At 52.2% G+C, this 20,938-nt stretch overlaps 1 protein-coding gene across 1 annotated transcript in view; it reads left to right on the top strand.

Moving 5' to 3' along the window:
• The first annotated feature begins 442 nt into the window (after window positions 1–442).
• The window catches only part of LOC149862393 (uncharacterized), a 29,460-nt gene continuing 8,964 nt past the window's right edge, over window positions 443–20,938 (top strand). The window contains exons 1-5 of the mRNA XM_090053917.1: window positions 443–488; window positions 578–893; window positions 929–957; window positions 5,917–5,922; window positions 14,373–14,638. Coding sequence (XP_089910043.1) covers window positions 443–488; window positions 578–893; window positions 929–957; window positions 5,917–5,922; window positions 14,373–14,638 — 663 coding nt within the window. The remainder of the gene's footprint in view (window positions 489–577; window positions 894–928; window positions 958–5,916; window positions 5,923–14,372; window positions 14,639–20,938) is intronic.

Below are 20,938 nucleotides of genomic sequence, written 5' to 3' on the forward strand. Positions count from 1 at the left end.
GCTCTGTTGAAAACTGAGGCATAACTTACAGAGAAGAGAGACAAGTTATTTTCTCCACTGAGACTGTCATAGCTGAGACTTTATCTTCTCTAACCATATTTATCTTGAGGAATTCACAGGCCTAATGGAGTTCAGTGCTCAGTTCCCATGGTCTATTATGGACTTGGGTGTCTGAATCCCTTTGGTAGCCTCAGCAATCCCTTCCCATGCTGACCTCCCTGCCCTGCCTCATGGGGGTGTTTCTCCTTGCACAGACCTCCCAGTCTAGGCAAAAGTCAAATGCTTTCACCTCTCATTCCTGCAGGTGAGCCCACATGCAAATCCCTATCCCCAGGCTTCTGGTTAAATACAGACCCTGGCTCCAGGAGCCTCAGTCCCTGCCCAGACCCCTCCTGCCCCCTCCAGCTTCTTGGGGCATCTCACCCATCCCATGGCACTAGGAATGGAATTGCTTGGGCTTCTCCTACTTCTGGTTTCTGCCCCCACCTGTGAGTGCTGAGGGATCAGGGTGTGAAAGACGGGCAAAGAGATTGGTATAGTAGATAATGATTCCCTGACTTTGTTTTCCTGTTCACAGGTGTTCTCTCTGAAATTCAGCTGGTGGAATCTGGCCCAGGGGTGATGAAGCCTGGAGATACCCTCACCCTGACCTGCACTATTTCTGGTTACACCATCACTGGTGGTATCCCCTGGAACTGGATACGGAAGGCTCCTGGGAAAGGCCTGGAGTGGATGGAACGGAAATACTACAGCAACTCCACCTGGAAAACAGATTATGCCTCTTCTCTGAAAAGCCGAATCAGCATCTCTGCTGATTTCTCCAAGAATCAGGTCTCCCTACAGCTGCACTCCCTGACCGCCTCAGACACTGCTATATATTACTGTGCCAGGGGATACACAACGACACAGAGCAAACAAAGAGCTGGACAAAAAGGGGAAGCTCTTTCCACACTGACAGTCAGGGACTTTTCCCACTCTTCTTCTTGTGAATTAGTGTGAGCCCATCGCTCACAGAGTGGGAATTCAGGATTGGGAAAGGAGGGAAGAGAAAAGCACCTACCTCCCAGGGCTCTGCACAGAAATATGAAGAAACAACCTGGTCAGGTCTAATTCAAACAGGTGCAAGAAGAGAAGTGATGCCTGTGCATCACTGCCCATAACCACAGAGACATATATACACATGTACAGGTCTCTAAAACCTGGAGGCCTCAGGGTCCTCTAGTCTCACTTGCTCCTAACTAAAAGGCCAAAGAAGTGGAAAGCTTTAGTGCACTCTTACAGGGGAGCCTACCCACAGTGCAACAGACAGATCTTCAGCCTTAATGACACCAAGTCATTCAATGCCAGGAAGGAGGGGCACTTGGGTGGAAACCTTCATCACAGTATGTCCCCTGCCAGGTAATAAGGGAGACACCTATGAGTGACAGGGGATGGTGCACTGGCTAAGCTGGGTTAAAGGAGTCAGAGGCCCTAGTGTGGTGACTCAGAATGAGGTAATGGATTAAAGCAACCCTAACATGCAGGGGCACATCCAGCATTTCCCAAAGTGGGGTGCAGAAACAGCCTGCAGGGGCGTCTGTACCCCTTGATCCCAGCTTCCTCGGCCCCAGCAGTTCAGGCACACCAGGTTGAGGGAAACTGGGGTTTTTTTCACATGCTGAAGCAGGAAAAATACCCCCACCTTTCCCTTGCTGCACAGAGGTGGCCCTTTCCCTTCCACCCACCGCCCACTCCCCTGCATGCCCCTGTTGCATTCCCCATAGTTGGGGGGCAGAGAACTTTGGGGCAGAGATCAAGGGGGGCAGGGTGGGGGGCTGAGCTCAGCTGGGGAGGGGAAAGTAGCAGCAAGGCAATTGAAGTGTTCCCCCCCACCCTGCCCATCACAGCACAGGGAAGGGGAGCCCCTGCAACCCTCTGCCCTTGCCCCCAGCCTCAGCTGAGTCCAGCACCTGTGCAGCATACAGAAATGGTTCCAATGCTTCTATGCCCTCACAGGAGGGAGAGGCAGGTAGGAGATGGGAAGGAAGGGTGAAGATGCAGCCTTTCTTTGAGCAGGACAGGGAAGCAAGAGAGGATTTTCAACAGCTTCAGGAATTTAAGAAGACAAGGTCTTTTCTCCATTGCTAACAATTTCTTCCTTATGATAGCAATTATCTTGAGAAATTCACATACCTTTCAAGGAGATGGTGCACCATTTCCATATTTCATGATGGGTTTGGAGTGTCTGAATCCTTTGGGCAGTCTCAGCAATCCCCTCCCCCTGCTGAGCTCCCTGCCCTGCTCAGGAGAACATGCCTTATTCTCTCAAATTCCCCACTGCCATTTTTAGCCACATCTGATAGAAGTAGATGCAAGGACTTTGGACACAGGTAGAGAGACAAGTGCTGTGAGAACTCAGACCAATTACATCACCTGAAAAACCTGCCTGGGGCATTACGGAAAGACAGAGAGACAGACTCACACCCTGAAAAATTAGTTTCATGCAGGCATTTCAAACACATGGGTAGAGACACAGGAAGTGATGGGAGAGGTCAAATGGTGGAGCCTTTCCTGTGCCCACTCCAGATTTGCAGATATAATCATAGAACCAATGAGTCGGAAGGGACCAGACAGATCATCTAGTCTGACCCCCTGCCATGGGCAGGAAGGAGCACTGGGGGTGGGAGGGGTCATAAGACTCCAGCCAGGTACCTATCCAATCTCCTCTTGAAGATCCCCAGGGACGGTGAGAGCACCACCTCTCTGGGAAGCCTATTCCAGGCTCTGGCCACCCTTACCGTGAAGTAGTTCTTCCTAATATCTAACCTAAATCTGTCCTCCCTCAGCTTGTGGCCATTGTTCCTGGTGACTCCAAGGGGGGCCCTGGTGAACAGACTTTCCCTGAGTCCCTGCTGGTGGCCCCTGATAAGGTTGTAGCAGCCACAAGATCCCCCCTCAGTCTCCTCTTGTGGAGACTGAAGAGATTCAGGTCCCTCAGCCTCTCTTCACAGGGCTGGCCATGGAGGCCCTCAACCATATAAGCAGCCTCCTCTGAACCTTCTCCAGGCTCTCCACATCCCTCTTGAAGTGCAGCACCCAGAACTGGACACAGTACTCCAGCTGTGGCCTGACCAGCGCCACATAGAGGGGCAGCAAGACCTCTCTGGACCTGTGAGTGATGCCCCTGTTGATGCAGGACAGAGTGTGGTTGGCTCTGCCTATAGCTTCATCGCATTGGCAACTCGTATCCATCCTGGAGTCAATCCTGACTCCAAGATCCCTCTCTGCCTCTGTGCTGCTGTGAGGGTCAGCCCCTAACCTATAAGCATAATGCTGGTTCCCTCTCCCCAGGTGCAGCACCCTGCACTTCTCCTTGTTGAACTGCATCCTGTTCAGATCCGCCCACTTCTCCAACCTATCCAGGTCTGCCTGAATGCGGTCCCTGCCTGCCGGTGTATTCACTTTGCCCCACAGCTTGGTGTCATCAGTGAACTTGAACAGGGTGCTCTCCACCCCGTCATCCAGGCTGCTAATGAAGATGTTCAACAGCACCGGCCCAAGGACCGAGCCCTGGGGGACTCCGCTGCCCACAGCCTCCCACATCAACATCGACCCGTCCACTACCACCCACTGGGTGCGCCCTTGGAGCCAGTTTGCCACCAATGTGACCATGCATTCGTCAATGCCGCAGTCCCTCAGCTTGCTCACCAGAATTGGGTGGGACACTGTGTCGAAGGCCTTCTGGAAGTCCAAGAAGATGACATTGACTTCCTCCTTCCCATCTAAGCTGTTACCTGTCATAGAAAGAGACCAGGTTAGTCAGGCAGGATCAACCTGGCACAAACCCATGTTGGTTACCCCTCAGCATCACTTCCCCTGCAGGGCTCTCACAAATGTGGCCCTTGATAATTTTTTCAAAGACCTTCCCCAGGATAGAAGTGATGCTGACTGGCCTGTAGTTGCCAGGCTCTTCCTTCCACCCCTTCGTGAAAATAGGGACCACATTGGCCCTTTTCCAGTCCTCAGGGACTTGGCCCAAGCACCAGGAGTCCTTGAACAGCCGTGCCAATGGCTCCGCAATGACACCAGCCAATTCCCTCAGCACCCGTGGATGAAGGTCATCCGGGCCCGCTGACTTGGACACATCTAAGCCCTCCAGGTAGTCCTTAACTAGGTCTGAACTAACAGTCGGGGGACTCGCATCCTCCCCGGGCCTCTCTACGCTGTCACCCAAGAGCACCCCATTGTCAGCGGACAGGGACATGGAGGCAAAGATCTTGTTGAAGAGTTCTGCCTTCTCTCGCGTGTCTGTCACTAACTGCCCTGCCTCGTAGAGGTCCAGTGTTACCCTGAGACGACTTCTTGCTACCTATATACTTGAAGAAGGACTTTTTGTTATCCTTAATCCCAGAAGCTAATCTAAGCTCCAGTGCTGCTTTCGCCTTCCTCACTAAATCCCTACAAGCTTGGGTCAGGGAGGTGTACTCCTCCTTTGTCCCTGCCCCCTGCTTCCACTGCCAGTACACTTTTTTCTTTGCGCTCAGGCCAGCCTGGATATCTGCACTCAGCCATGAAGGTTTCTTGGACCCTTTTCCCGCCTTCCTGCTCAGAGGAATTGCATCCTGCTGCGCCCCAAGGATAGCCTCCTTGAGGAAGGACCACCTTTCCTGGACCCCCATACTAGCTACCCCCTGGGCTCCGAGTGCCTCCCTGACTACTGCCCTGAGCACATCGAAGTTCCCTTTCCTAAAGTCAAGCATTTGCGCTGTGCTAGTTACCCTCCCCACATTTCTCTGAATAGCAAACTGAATCTTTTCATGATCATAGAATCATAGAATCATAGAAGCGGGGTTGGAAGGAAACTTATAAATCTTCAAGTCCGACCCCCTGCCTGGGCAGGAGAAAAAACTGGGCTCAAATGATCCCAGCTAGGTAGGCATCAAGCCTCCTCTTAAAGACCCTCAGAGTAGGAGCCAGCACCACTTCCCTTGGAAGTTGGTTCCAGATCCTAGCCGCCCTGACAGTGAAGTAGTTCTTGCAGATATCAAATCTAAACCTACTTTCCAACAACTTGTGGCCGTTATTCCTTGTTACACCAGGGGGCACTAGGGGAAACAAGGTCTCTCCCAAACCCTTCTGGTCCCCCGTAGTGAGTTTATAGACAGTCACCAGGTCCCCCCTCAGCCTTCTCTTGTGAAGGCTGAACAGTTTCAGGTCCCGCAGTCTCTCATTGTAGGGTCTGCCCTGTTGTCCCCGGATCATGCGGGTGGCCCTCCTCTGGACCCTTTCAATGTTGTCCACATTCCTCCTGAAGTGGGGCGCACAGAACTAGATGCAGTACTCCAGCTGTGGCCTGACCAGTGTTGCATAGAGGGGGAGGATCATCTCCTTGGCCCTACTTGAGATGCACCTGTGGATGCACGACAAGGTCCAGTTAGCCCTGCCAACCGTGACCTCTCATTGTCAGCCCATGTTCATCTTGGAGTCAATAATGACTCCAATATCCCTTTCTGCCTCCCTGCTCTCAAGAAGGGAGTTTCCCATCTTATAAGCATGCTGCTGGTTACTACTGCCCAAGTGCAGCACCCTGCACTTGTCAGTACTGAAATGCATCCTGTTTTTGCTAGACCATCCCTGTAACCTATCCAAGTATTGCTGCAGTCTTTCCCTCCCAACTAGTGTGCTCACCTCATCCCAAATTTTGATATCATCAGCAAATTAAAACAGGATGCTTTTCACCCCATCGGCCAAATTGCTGATAAAGAGATAGAACAGCGTGGGCCCAAGGACCGAGCCCTGGGGGACTCCGCTGCCCACTTCTCTCCAGGTTGAATACGACCTGTCCACCACCATCCTCTGAGCACAACCCTTCAGCCAATATGCAATCCATCTGACTGTGTAGGCATCAGTGCCACAGTCACCCAGTTTCTTAATGAGGATGGGGTGGGAGACAATGTCAAAGGCCTTGCTGAAGGCCAGAAAGTCTACATCCACAGCAACATCTGCATCCAAGGCTTTTGTGATCTGGTCATAAAAGGCAATCAGGTTGGCCTGACATGACTTGCCCCTAATGAAACCGTGCTGGTTGCTCTTGAGCATCATCTCTGAGGCCGGCCCACCACAGATGTGCTCCATGATGATCTTCTTAAAGAGTTTCCCTAGGACTGAGGTAAGACTGATGGGCCTATAGTTGCCTGACTCCTCCCTCCTCCCTTTTTTAAAGATGGGGACCACGTTGGCTACCTTCCAATCATCTGGCACCTGGCCCGAGCACCATGAGTGCTCATAAAGCCATGCCAAGGGCCCTGCAATAACCCCTGCTAGCTCCCTCAACACCCTGGGGTGGAGAGCATCTGGACCCGCTGATTTGAACATGTCCAGCCCCTCCAGAAGCTCTCTAACCCGGTCCTCCCCAACTTGAGGTCTGGAGGAGTTCCCCTCGAGTCCGTCTTGCATCACGGTGGGGAAGTCCTGGTCCCTGCACAAGAAAACGGAGGTGAAGAATTGGTTAAAGAGGTCTGCTTTCTCCTCTGGCACAACCACCATATTGCCCAGAGGATCTTGCAAGGGCCCCACATTTCCCGGTGCTTTCTTCGTCTTCCCTATATATTTGAAAAAGGACTTTTTGTTATCTTTGATTTTGGACGCAAGTCCTAGCTCTATGTCTGCCTTAGCTTTCCTGATCACTATCCCCTAGCTTCCCTTGTACTAGCACCTCCCCCGCCGGGTCGTCCCCAGAGGCTAACACCAGATTCAGTATGGCATTTCCCCTAGTGGGGACAAGTACCTCCTGTATGAGGTTTAGGTCCGGTATGCACATCAGGAACCTTCGTGAGTGGCTAGACCTGGCCGACTGCTCCTCCCAGTTGATGTCAGGGTAATTCATATCCCCCATGACCACAACATCCTTTGCATGCTCGGCCTCCCCCAGCTGCCTGGAGAATTCCAGATCCAGCTCTTCCTCCTGATGTGGTGGCCTGTAGTAAACCCCTACCACCAGATCCCTCTCCCCCCTGCCCTCATTGGAGCTTGACCCACAGGGTCTCAGTTGAGCCTTCCTCTGGTCCCATCTGGCAGGTAGAACTGGTATACTGTTCCCTAACATAGAGCACAACCCCCCAGCTTTTTTCCCTTTCCTATCTCTTCTAAACAACCTATAGCCCTCTATGTCTATTGCCCAGTCAAAAGTTTTATCCCACCATGTCTCCACTAGGCCAACCAGGTCGATTTTACTACTTGCAAGCAGGAGAGCAAGCTCCTCCTGCTTGTTCCCCGTGCTTCTTGCATTAGTGAAGAGACACCTTAATCCCCCCATGGGAGCCCTGGGCACCCCCCTTCCTGAGAGACAGCTGGTCCTTTAGTATATACCTGAGCTCTTACCTGGGCAGGTCCTACACCTGGTTGAGTTATCTCTTGCACCTGTGGATCCCCATCCCCCGATGAACTTAATTTAAAGCCCGTCGGAGGAGGTCAACTAGCCTGTAAGAAAACAAACTCTTACCTTTGGGGGAGAGATGGAGACCATCATGCCCCAGGATGCCCTCTGCTCTGAAGTGTGGGTCGTGGTCCAGGAAGCCAAATCTGGCGTGATGACACCAACTCTGGAGGTGCTGGTGCTAAACAACAGCTCCCTGCAACTTGCTGCTGAATAGTGCAAGGCAGAGGCACCCTGGTTTTCCTTCCTAGGGGAAAGCATCACCCACAGAGGACACAAAGAAGTGGAGACAGCACAGGAAATGCCCATTGATGAACAGCTCCAGGCTGTACCCATAAGGCAAGGAGGTCACACCAGCCCCAGAACCATATGGCCATGACCGTATATCCCCTGTGGCCTCCCCCAGCTTCTCAGCCTGCACTTTCCCTCTTCCTGCTCACACCACTGTTCAGAGGGAACTTGGCCTGAGCCCTATGGACCTCCAGTCAACCAGGCCCCTTCTGGGATACAATCATTCTCTCTGGCTGTGCAGAGACACCGAGAAGCTTCTAATGAGTGGACCTCCATAGTGCTGTGGTGTCATAGCGCAGGGAAGGCATGGGAACACCTAAGTCTCCCATGAACAGGAACTCTGATCGGGTTGAGCCCCAGCCAAGGGCTCAAGTGACCATCCTTGCTGCTGAACAAAGGCCAGGGGGCTGCCACGCACACACATACACCCCACCATGTATTATTGCTCTGAGCACACAGTTACATGGAGCAGAGCAGAGACAGCCTAAAATGTAAAAACAGAGTCTGAAAAGATATGCAACAAGCATTTCAGCCTCCTTCCCTGCACTTTCTCCCTGTTCACCATTAACAAAGGGCAGGAGCTGAGCCCAGCCCAGGCCCCAACCCCCACAGGCCCGGCTGTCCCTCCAGTGCTGCACAGCTCCAACTCCAAGCGGACAGCCCAAGCTTGTGACCCATCCCCACAACCATCCTGGCTGGGAAAGGGCGGGGAGAAAGTCCCCTGGAGTCAGCAGACAAGACCCCTTAACATGAAGCCCATCAGGGCTCAGCTGCTAGGGCCTCTTATTGCCCCAGGGGGAGAACAATGCCCCTGCCCAGTGCTCAGGAAGGACAAACAGGGGGAACCTCCAGTCTCAGGCAGAGGGTGCCTGGCTCCTCCACAAGGCTTTACCTCTGAGGCCCTAACCTGAAGTCCAGGGCAGGGAGTGCAGGCACTTCTCCCTTCAGCTTCCTCTCCCAACTGCAGGGCAGGAGCCTGCCAGGAGCAGCCAACAACCTCTCTGCAGCCTGCTGCAGCAGCTGGGGCTGATGGGGCTGAGTGCAGCTGGGGAGCAGATTTGGGCCTTTGTCAATGATTCCTGGGCTCCTGCCCTCTACCCTGCCCCTTTCCTATCACAGATAGACCTGGATGGGGAAGGTTTCTCCATACAAGCTACTTCCCTACATCTCTCCAGCACCCAGACAACACCTTGCAGCCCTGCCTAGCCTGCTCTGGAGGATTAGATCTATAACTGCTCTATGTCCTGGTTCTCCTGCCACTTATGGACCTACCTAACTTGTGGAAGAAGTTTGTGGCGCAGCAGTGCCTTTAATCTCACTCTTTGTTTCACACCCCCACCCCGCACTGCCACTGAGTAGCCAAGAGTCAAATAATGCTGCAGTTAGAGGGGCACAGTGAAAAGAGTGAGATTTAAGGCAATGCTGTACCACAAATTTATCCCTTCATATGGGTAGACCCTTCCTGCCAGGAAGATGCCTGATGTGAATGGACTGGGGACAGCTGCCCTGCACCCAAATGGACACGAGGCTGACATTTCTCCCCAACAGGGAGTGTTGAATGGGGCCATTCTGAGCTCCATGTACTAGGTAAAATTCCCTAGGGCCAGTCATAACAGGATACTTGAATTTAAGACTGATCAATAACACCTGCTATGATGATAATTATACTAGTGAAGAGTCAAGTGTCCGTGTATTTGACTTTAACAGCAAGGAAGAGAAGGATGTCTAATAAGAGCAGGAAGCTTGAATGAACATGGAACCAGAAGTGATTGCAGTCAATGGGATTGCTCTCCACAAAGTGAAATTTGTGAGGGCCAAATGGAGTTGGGACTTGGCACTTCTTGGCACTTCTACATCAATGCTTATGTTCAATAATCTCATTCATCTGCCCTCACACAAGTTGGGGTCACCAATCTAACTGAACCCATAACTGAACTGGTATCACCTCAGTGCTTTTGGAAACCCACCCAGGAGAACTCAGGCCCAGGATTGTGGCTGGGTGCCTCCCAGCAGGGGCTCAGCATATTCAGCAACCATAGAATCATAGAAGTGGGGTCAGAAGGGACCTTGTAAATCTTCAAGTCTGACCCCCTGCCTGGGCAGGAGAAAAACTGGGCTCAAATGATTCCAATCAGGTAGGCATCAAGCCTCTTCTTAAAGACCCCCAGGGTAGGAGCCAGCGCCACTTCCCTTGGAAGTTGGTTCCAGATCCTAGCCGTCCTAACTGTGAAATAGTTCTTGCAGATGTCTAATCTAAACCTACTTTCCAACAACTTGCGGCCGTTATTCCTTGTTATGCTAGGGGGTACTAGGGGAAACAAGGTCTCTCCCAAACCCTTCTGGTCCCCTGTAGTGAGTTTATAGACAGTCACCAGGTCCCCCCTCAGCCTTCTCTTGTGAAGGCTGAACAGTTTCAGGTCCCGCAGTCTCTCATTGTAGGGTCTGCCCTGTTGTCCCCGGATCATGCGGGTGGCCCTCCTCTGGACCCTTTCAATGTTGTCCACATCCCTCCTGAAGTGGGGCACACAGAACTGGACACACTACTCCAGCTGTGGCCTGACCAGTGTTGCATAGAGGGGGAGGATCACTTCCTTGGCCCTACTTCAGATGCACCTGTGGATGCACGACAAGGTCCAGTTAGCCCTGCCAACCGTGACCTCTCATTGTCGGCCCATGTTCATCTTAGAGTCAATAATGACTCCAATATCCCTTTCTGCCTCCCTGCTCACAAGAAGGGAGTTTCCCATCTTATAAGCGTGCTGCTGGTTACTACTGCCCAAGTATATCACCGTGCACTTGTCAGTGTTGAAACGCATCCTGTTTTTGTTAGCCCACCCCTGTAACCTATCCACGTCTTGCTGCAGTTTTTCCCTCCCTACTAGCGTGCTCACCTCACCTCGCCTCAAATTTTGGTATCATCAGCGAATTTAAACAGGTTGCTTTTCACCCCATTGTCCAAATCACTGATAAAGAAATTGAACAGCACGGGCCCAAGAACCATGCCCTGGGGGACTCCACTGCCCACTTCTCCCCAGGTCAAATATGACCCATCCACCACCACCCTCTGAGTATGACCCTTCAGCCAATCTCCAATCCATCTGACTGTGTAGGCATCAATCATGGCAGATCTTCTCTGTTCAAGACAGCCTGCAGCAGTTGGAAGCATCTCGATTTCATAAGGGAATCAAAAGAGACAGAAATTTATAGAAAAGCATTAAATATCTACCTGCAGGGTCACAGAGACAAGAACATATGAGTACTTGGCAATATAGAAATAATTTAAATAGATGAAGGATACATACAGGATGTGTCAGGAGGAGGAAGAAAGACAAGAGAGACAAGACAGAAGGAGGGAAGGAGAAGAGGCTGTATGGCAGAAATGCCACCATATGTGTCTCTCACTAGGAATATGTCTCTCTCAGCTTGGGATACTGGGGTCAAATTCCTAAGGGAGGGGGGATTTTCCTCCCTACCTATGGTGACAAAAGCCTGGTGCCTAGGGTGTGGTCCCTCTGGTCACCTGAGTGGGGGGAGGGAGAAGCCCCTGCTCATCTGCCCAGTTAACCAGTGATGTTTTTTAAATTGGTTGGCTAGTTGCCAACACTGCTGGCTTCTATTGGACTGGGATGCTGAGGTCAGAAAGGTGATACAAGGACCTGGTTCAAGAAGAAAAAGGAGAGAAGCCATTTTACCAACATGGCACAAGCATCAGGAAACAGGGAGAGAGTCTGATCCATCTGAAACGCCCTCTCTGGAAATCTCTGAGCCAGATCTCTACCATCTTCTGAATGATACTTGTAAGTGTTTCTAGACAGCTAGTCAGCTCACAGTGATGCACTGGCATATCAAACGGCTACCTCAGCCAGATTGTTTTGCTCAATGATAATCCCTTGATAGTGCTCTATCTCTTACCTGATTCTACCTCATCCTGTCAGGAGCAATAAAATTCTCCTTTGTGACTGGTGTAGGAGACTTATTGAGGGGTGAGTTTAAATATGCCTAGGAGGCCCCCTGGGTCTGCAGACTAAGGGAGACTTTCTTATTTTTTTGCCCCCGACTTGGGGAGGTGCCCCAAGTTCTAATATTGGGTCGAGTACCCATAGGACTATTAGGCCTGTGTTTCCCCAAGGAAACAGAACCTAGCCAGTCCCTTTTCGGGGTGGTGGCAGCATGCATTACCCCGGACTCTGTGGTGGGGCTCAAAAGCGGGTCTGCCATGGCTTAGGCACCCCTGGAGAGATACGTGGAGTCTGGAAGGTGGATGGGCATAGTGAGTTGGGACGCTTAATGTAGGAGCTCCCCCTACTGGCCTGCCACAGGCTGCACAGGTCAGAAGCAGCAGAGAGCAGACTATGTGACCCTGAGTCCCCAGGTCTCTACTCCATGCTTTATCAGGTCAGAGAAACCCCAGGCCAGCTCCCCCTGAGTTCAACAGAGGAGCCTGGTCATGAACAGACCTCTGGGAATTTCCTCCCTGCTACACAAGCCATCTTGGTCCCAAGGTGACTTCCCTCAATAGGTTGACTCCTCCCTGCCAGCAGCGCTCATCCACCTCTTGTACCTGCCCTGAGATACATGACAGCCTGTGACAAAACTACACGGCCCATTGCCCCAAAATACCAGGAGCATCCAGTTACCACAGGTAAAATTGTGGAACAAGGGCTGGCACTGTTCCACCATGGCAAGGGCTGTTAAAATGGCCTTGAGAGATGCAGGGCAGAGGCTGTGCTCCCTGCTACAGAACCAGGGAGAAAAGGAGTTTGTACCAAATGAACCGTGGAGTAAACTTCCTTCTGGACCCCAACCTAAGGATCAGTCTGACCCTGGCCAGAGGGGCAGAACCACTAGCCAGGAACCGCTTGTCCCAACGAGAATAATGGCAAGGCCCAGTCACAATCTGCAGCCATCATTACAGGGCTGACCTGGATGGGGAAGGTTTCTCCATACAAGCTACTTCCCTACATCTCTCCAGCACCCAGACAACACCTTGCAGCCCTGCCTAGCCTGCTCTGGAGGATTAGGAGATCTGTAACCGCTCTATGTCCTGGTTCTCCTGCCACTTATGGACCTACCTAACTTGTGGAAGAAGTTTGTGGTGCAGCAGTGCCCTTTTCTCACTCTTTGTTTTACATCCCCACCCCCGCACTGCCACTGAGTAGCCGAGAGTCAAATAATGCTGCAGTTAGAGGGGCACAGTGAAAGAGTGAGATTTAAGGCAATGCTGTATCACAAACGTATCCCTTTATATGGATACGTCCTTCCTGACAAGCAGATGTGTGATGTGGATGGACAGGGGACAGCTGCCCTGCACCCAAATGGACACGATGCTGACATTTCTCCCCAACAGGGAGTGTTGAATGGGGCCATTCTGAGCTCCATGTACTAGGTAAAATACCCTAGGTCCAGTTGAAATAGGATACTTTAATTTAAGACTGACCAGTAACACCTGCTATGATGATAATTATGCCAGTGAAGGGTCAAGCATCCAGGTATTTGACTGTAACAGCAAGGAAGAGAAAGATGTATAACAAGAGCAGGAAGCAGGAATGAAAATTGACTGCAACCAGAAGTGATTGCAGTCAATGGAACTGCTCCCCACAAGGTGAAATCTGTGAGGGCCAAATGGAGTTGGGCACACAGCTGACTTGGCACTTCTATATCAAAGCTCTTGTTCCTGTACCCTTCTGTGCTCAATAATCTCATTCCTCTGCCCTCACACAAGCTGGGGTCACCAATCTAACTGAACCCATAACTGAACTGGTATCACCTCAGTGCTTTTGGAAACCCACCCAGGAGAACTCAGGCCCAGGATTGTGGCTGGGTGCCTCCCAGCAGGGGCTCAGCATATTCAGCAAGCACTGTCTTCTCTGTCCAAGACAGTGTGCACCAGTTGCAAGCATCTCAATTTCATAAGGGAATCTAAAAGAGACAGAAATTTATAGAAAAGCATTAAATATATACCTGCAGGGCCTGAGAGACAAGAAAATATGAGCACTTGGCAATACAGGAATAATTTAAATAGATGAGGAAAAATACAGGACATGTCAGTTGGAGAAAGAAAGACAAGAGAGACAAGGCAGGAGGGAAGGAGAAGAGGCTGAACAGGTCAGGAGCAGCTGAGAGCAGCTGATGTGACCCTGAGTCCCCAGGTCTCTACTCCATGCTGTATCAGGTCACAGTAACCCCAGGCCAGCTCTCCCTGAGCTCAACAGAGGAGCCTGGTCATGAACAGACCTCTGGGAATTTCCTCCCTGCTACACAAGCCATCTCGTTCCCAGGGTGACTTCCCTCAATATGTCGACTCCTCCCTGCCAGCCCCGCTCATCCTCCTCTTGTACCCGCCTTGAGACACCCCATGGAAATCCTGCTTGAGGGTCCCTTGTTAAATACCAGCCTATGAACTGCTCCACTCTCAGGCCCAGGGCTGGCAGTGGCATCTGACTAAATCCTGTCCAAGATGCCATGAAGCTCCTGTTGACCTTTGGGTTCCTGCTCTCTGCCGTGCCTGGTAAGGAAGTTTGGGGCTTGTAAGGACAAACACTCAGCCTGAATCCAAAGCAGGAAAGCCTGTGGGGAGACCACAGCCTGTAACAATGTTACCTCTTCCCAGGTGCCTTCTGCCAGCTGCAGCTGGCGACATCAGGCCCAGGGGTGGTAAAGTCTGGAGAGACCCTCACCCTGACCTGCACCATGACTGGTGATTCTGACAAGATCATCTCCAGTGGCTGTTGCTGGTGGGATTGGATCTGGCAGAGCCCTGGCAAAGGCCTGGAGTGGATGGGAGATATGAATAATGGTGGGAGTGCATCCTATCCCCCATCCCTGGAAAGCAGGATCTCCTTCACAATGGATTCCTCTGGGAACCAGTACACCCTGCAGCTGCACTCCTTGACAGCCACCAACACTGCCACGTATTACTTTGCCAGGTGCACAGTGACACACAGCAGGACAGGGGCAGTGCAAAAAGGGGAAGCAGGCTGAGTAGCACAGAGAGAGCAATGCATCTCACAAACAAGCCCTCTCTGACAGAAACCTGTATAAATGGGGATACAATTGAAAGAGGAGCATGGGGGCAGAAGGGGAGAAGGTAATGTGTGACCTGTAGAGGCTGGGCACTGAGGTTCCCAACAAAGGAGGAGTATACCTCCCTGATCCAAGATTGTAAGGATTTGGTGAGGAAGACTAAAGCAGCACTAGAGCTTAGATTAGCTTCTGGGATTAAGGATAACAAAAAGTCCTTCTTCAAGTATATAGCTAGCAAGAAAAAGTCTCAGGGTAACATTGGACCCCTACGAGGCAGGGCAGGGCAGTTGGTGATGGACGCGCGAGAGAAGGCAGAACTCTTCAACAAGTTCCTTGCCTCCGTGTCCCTGTCTGCTGACAATGGGGCACTCCCAGGTGATAGTGTAGAGAGGCCCGGGAAGGATGCAAGTCCCCTGACTGTTAGTTCAGACCTAGTTAAGGACTACCTGGAGGGCTTAGATGTGTCCAAGTCGGCAGGCCCGGATGACCTTCATCCGCAGGTGCTGAGGGAATTGGCTGGTGTCATCATGGAGCCATTGGCATGGCTGTTCGAGGACTCCTGGTGCTCGGGCCAAATCCCTGAGGACTGGAAAAGGGCTAATGTGGTCTCTATTTTCACGAAGGGGAGGAAGGAAGAGCCTGGCAACTACAGGTCAGTCAGCCTCACTTCTATCCTGGGGAGGGTCTTTGAAAAAATGATCAAGGGCCACATTTGTGAGAGCCCTGCAGGGGAAGCGATGTTGAGGGGTAACCAACATGGGTTCATGCCAGGCTGATCCTGCCTGACTAACCTGGTCTATTTCTATGACAGGTAACAAAGAGCTTAGATGGGAAGGAGGAAGTCGATGTCATCTTCTTGGACTTCCAGAAGGCCTTTGACACAGTGTCCCACCCAATTCTGGTGAGCAAGCTGAGGGATGGCGGCATTGATGAATGCACAGTTACATGGGTGGCAAACTGGCTTCAGGGGCGCACCCAGTGGGTGGTGGTGGATGGGTCAATGTTGACCTGGGAGGCTGTGGGCAGCGGAGTCCCCCAGGGCTCGGTCCTTGGGCCGGTGCTGTTCAACATCTTCATTAGCGACCTGGACGAGGGTGTGGAGAGCACCCTGTTCAAGTTCACTGATGACACCAAGCTGTGGGGCAAAGTGAATACACCGACAGGCAGGGACCACATCCAGGCAGACCTGGATAGGTTGGAGAAGTGGGCGGATCTGAACAGGATGCGGTTCAACAAGGACAAGTGCAGGGTGCTGCACTTGGGGAGAAGGAACCAGCATTAAGGTTATAGGTTGGGGCTGACCCTCTCAGCAGCACAGAGGCAGAGAGGGATCTTGGAGTCAGGATTGACTCCAGGATGAATACAAGTTGCCAATGCGACGAAGCAATAGGCAGAGCCAACCGCACCCTGTCCTGCATCAACAGGGGCATCACTCACAGGTCCAGAGAGGTCTTGCTGCCCCTCTATGAGGCTCTGGTCAGGCCACAGCTGGAGTACTGTGTCCAGTTCTGGGCACCGCACTTCAAGAGGGACGTGGAGAGCCTGGAGAGAGTCCAGAGGAGGCCGCTTATATGGCTGGGGGCCTCCATGGCCAGTTCTATGAGGAGAGGCTGAGGGACCTGAATCTCTTCAGTATCCGCAAGAGGAGACTGAGGCGGGGATCTTGTGGCTGCCTACAACCTTATCAGGGGCCACCAGCAGGGACTCAGGGAAAGTCTGTTCACCAGGGCCCCCCTTGGAGTCACCAGGAACAATGGCCACAAGCTGAGGGAGGACAGATTTAGGTTAGATATTAGGAAGAACTACTTCACGGTAAGGGTGGCCAGAGCCTGGAATAGGCTTCCCAGAGAGGTGGTGCTCTCACCGTCCCTGGGGATCTTCAAGAGGAGACTGGATAGGTACCTGGCTGGGGTCTTATGACCCCTCCCACCCCCAGTGCTCCTTCCTGCCCATGGCAGGGGGTCAGACTAGATGATCTGTCTGGTCCCTTCCGACTCATTGAATCTATGATTCTATGACAGAGAAGAGGGGAAGACACCAGAAAAGAAGAGAGGTGTAATAAAGACTGAGCGGATGCATGGGGATAAATGAATACAAGGGGCATGAGGACAGGCAGGAAGGAACAAGGAGTAATAAGGGCACGTGCTTATCTTCAAATTCTCCCAGAAGCAGTTCTGGAAACACCAGCTGTAACTGCTGACCTCTGAAGAGGCACACTTACCCCAAACCAGATCCCTATGCCAAGCCCTGCCCATAACTACAAGGCCCATTGCCTCAAAATACCAGAAGCACCCAGAGTTACCACAGGTAAAATTGTGGAACAAGGGCTGGCAGTATCTCACCACGGCAAGGGCTGTTAAAATATCCTTGAGAGATGCAAGACAGAGGCTGTGCTCCCTGCTACAGAACCAGGGAGAAAAGGAGTTCGTACCAAATGAACCGTGGAGTAAACTTCCTTCTGGACCCCAACCTAAGGATCAGTCTGACCCTGGCGAGAGGGGCAGGACCGCTAGCCAGGAACCGCTTGCCCAACGAGAATAATGGCAAGGCCCAGTCACAATCCGCAGCCATCGTTACAGCCTGTGTGTCTGAGGAAGGTGTAATAAATAAATGATCCTGGCACTGTGGCAGAAAGCCACCTTGGTTTCTCCCCAAAAATCTCTGCCCTGTGACACTGTGACTAAAATCTCTGGGCTGCAACCATTTGATTAGGGTGGGCCCTGCACACAGGGGACCGCACCCTCAGCCTGTCTATTTAGGTAACTTAAGCTGGCTGCATTCATGAGGGAGGGGGGAAACCTATCCCTATCTGTAAGAGATAGGGGCCAGGGTAATGCTGGGACTAGGGGGTCAGTACACACACCCACAGGAGGCCTCAAATGCCTCTACACAAACGCTCGTAGTATGGGCAACAAGCAGGAGGAACTCACCCTCCTGCTAGCTGACACCAGCCCAGACATAGTAGGGATTAGGGAAACGTGGTGGGATGCAATGCATGATTGGGCGGTGAATGTCAAGCTATAGGCTGTACAGGAGGGACAGGATAGGTAAGAGAGGTGGGGGCATGGCGCTCTATATTAAGGAGGAATACACATCCTCATTAATTAGCAAGGAGTCAGGGGAGGGGCACTCTGAAGAGCTTTGGGTTAGAGTACAAGGCAGTCGAGGGGAAAGGGACTTAACGGTGGGAGTCTACTACAGACCTCCCAACCAGGGAGAAGAGCTTGATGAGGAATTTTTGGGTCAGCTCACAGAGCTAGTGAAGACTAAGGACGTGGTAGTCATGGGGGACCTGAACTTCCCAGACATCTTCTGGGAGGAGCAGTCAGCCAGGTCTGAAAACTCACGTAGGTTCTTGGCCAGAGTGCAGGACCTCCATCTAACCCAGGAGGTGCATAGCCCCACCAGGGGAGACGCCTTGTTGGACCTAGTGCTGGCCACAGGTGATGACCTGGTGAGGGGGCTGCGGGTGCTCGACGGCCTGGGCGACAGCGATCATCACCTGCTGGAATTCACTATCCAGCGCAAGGTGGCAAAGGCAGGCAGTAAGGCAGCGGCCCTAGATTTTAGGAGGGCAGACTTCAACGAGCTAAGGAGGATAGTTGGAGAAGCGCTGAGGTCCCAGAGGGGAGGGGAGCCAGGTGTCCAAGGAGAGTGGTCGCTCCTTAAGGAAACGATCCTCCAAGCCCAAAGGAAGGTAATCCCAATGAGGAACAAGGGAAGCAGGAGAGCACACAAGCCTCCGTGGCTCACCAAAAGCATCCGGGAATGTCTCCTTGCTAAAAAGGAGGCTTACACCCAATGGAAAGAAGGGGTCATTACCAGGGAGGACTATTCTGTAGTTGCTCGGGGATGTAGGGGGGTAGTTAGGAAAGCCAAGGCACAGATGGAACTCGGGCTAGCTTCCCAGTTTAAGGACAATAAGAAGTCCTTTTTTAAATATGTAGGGTGTAAAAAGAAGGTCCCGGGTAATGTGGGGCCCTTGCAGGACGCGATGGGAAACTTGGTTGTCACACCAGACGGCAAAGCTAACATGTTTAACGATTTCTTTGCCTCCGTCTTCCTAAGTAGGGACCAGAACAGCCACCTCCCTGCTGGGCCCCCCTCGGGCCCCAGGGAAGGCACACCTGGGCCACAGGTTAGCAAGGATTTAGTTAGGTAGCTTCTGGAGGGGTTGGACGTATTCAAGTCAACCGGCCCGGATGATCTCCACCCTAGAGTTCTAAAGGAACTGGCCGAGGTCATTGCAGGACCCCTGGCACAACTTTACAAGCACTCGTGGTGCTCTGGTGAGGTACTGGAGGACTAGAAGAGGGCCAACGTGGTCCCATTCTTCAAAAAAGTGAGGAAGGAGGACCCGGGAAACTATAGGCTGGTTAGTCTTACCTCGAACCTAGGCAAGCTGTTCGAGAAAATTATGCTGGCACACATCCAGGAGGGGCCAGCAAGGGACTGCATGCTTAGGGGCAACCAACATGGGTTCATCAGTGGCAGGTCCTGTCAGACCAGCTTGGTGGCCTTTTACGATCACATCACCAGATCATTAGATGCAGGGGTAGCAGCGGACATAGTCTTCCTGGACTTCCGGAAGGCTTTTGACACTGTCTCTCACCCCATTCTCATTAAGAAACTGGGGGACTGTGGTGTTGACGCCCACACAGTCAATTGGGTGGCCAACTGGCTGGTGGGCCACACCCAGAGGGTGGTAGTGGATGGGTCCTTCTCAACTTGGAAGGACTTTGGCAGTGGGGTCCCCCAAGGCTCGGTCCTCGGGCCCGCACTGTTCAACATCTTCATCAGTGATTTGGATGAGGGGGTAAAAAGCACCCTGTTCAAATTTGCTGATGACACTAAGATGTGGGGGGACGTGGGCAAACGTAAAGGATGCAACAGGCTACAATCAGACCTCGACAGGTTACAAGGGTGGGCGGATGAGAATAGGATGGGTTTCAACACAGACAAGTGCAAGGTGATGCACCTCGGGAGGAACAACCGACACCATATCTACAGGTTAGGGAACTCCCCTCTTGTCAGCATGGAGGCGGAAAGGGATCTGGGGTTCATCATTGACTCCAAGACAAACATGGGCCGGCAGTGTGGGGATGCAGTTAGGAAGGCCAACCACACCTTGGCATGCATCCACAGATGTATCTCGAGCAGGTCCAAAGAGGTGATCCTCCCCCTCTATGTGGCACTGGTCAGGCCACAGCTGGAGTATTGCATCCAGTTCTGGGTGCCACACTTCAAGAGGGATGTCGACAGCATGGAGAGGGTCCAGATGAGGCCACTCGTATGATCAGGGGACAACAGGGCAAGCCCTATGAGGAGAGGCTGTGGGACCTGAATTTGTTCAGCCTCCAAAAGAGAAGGCTGAGCAGGGGGATCTTGTGACCTGTTATAAACTAGTCAGGGGGGACCAGCAGGCATTGGGGGAGTCCCTGTTCCCCCGAGCACTGCCTGGAGTGACCAGGAATAACAGTCACAAGCTGGGAGAGGGTAGGTCTAGGTTAGATATCAGGAGGCGCTACTTCCCGGTCAGGGTGGCTAGGATCTGGAACCAACTTCCAAGCGAAGTGGTGCTGACTCCTTCCCTGGGGGTCTTTAAGAGGAGGTTAGATGAACATCTTGCTGGGGTCATTTGACCCCAGTATTCTTTCCTGCCATGGCAGGGGGTCGGACTAGGTGATCTGCTCAGGTCCCTTCCGACCCTAGAAACTACAAAACCTACTCCCTCTGCCTACGTGACTTGCATCAGTTACCTGGGTAAGGGGCTTCTACCTGGGGAGTTGGAATCTGTCCGGTAACAGGTGATGTATTTCAAATTGGTTGGCTGACAGCCAACTGGGGCTGACCTCCACTGGACCAGTTGAATGAGGTCACAGGGGCTATATAAGTTATGGGGGGAAAGAGGCGGGCTCTCTCTCCGGCCATGAGGTGAAGCAGCAGCCGTGCTGGGGGACACAGAGAAGCCTTACCATCTGAAACTGCCTCTCTCTCACCCCAAAACTCATGAGCAAGGAACTGCCTGCCTCCAAAGGGAAACTTCACCAGCCTTTGGAAGATGCTTGTGAGTAAGCTACTCAATCTGATTAGATATCTAGCTGGCAGTAACACAGATGCATAATCAAAAGCCTACCTCAGCCACACTGTTTGCTCTTTAGGATTTCTAAGATATTGCTCAATCCTGGACCCTAGTTTCCCCTACCCCTT

This window comes from Crocodylus siamensis, chromosome 6 (genome assembly GCF_052110815.1).
Source record: "Crocodylus siamensis isolate JL-2025a chromosome 6, ASM5211081v1, whole genome shotgun sequence".
NCBI classification, from domain to species: Eukaryota; Metazoa; Chordata; order Crocodylia; family Crocodylidae; genus Crocodylus; species Crocodylus siamensis.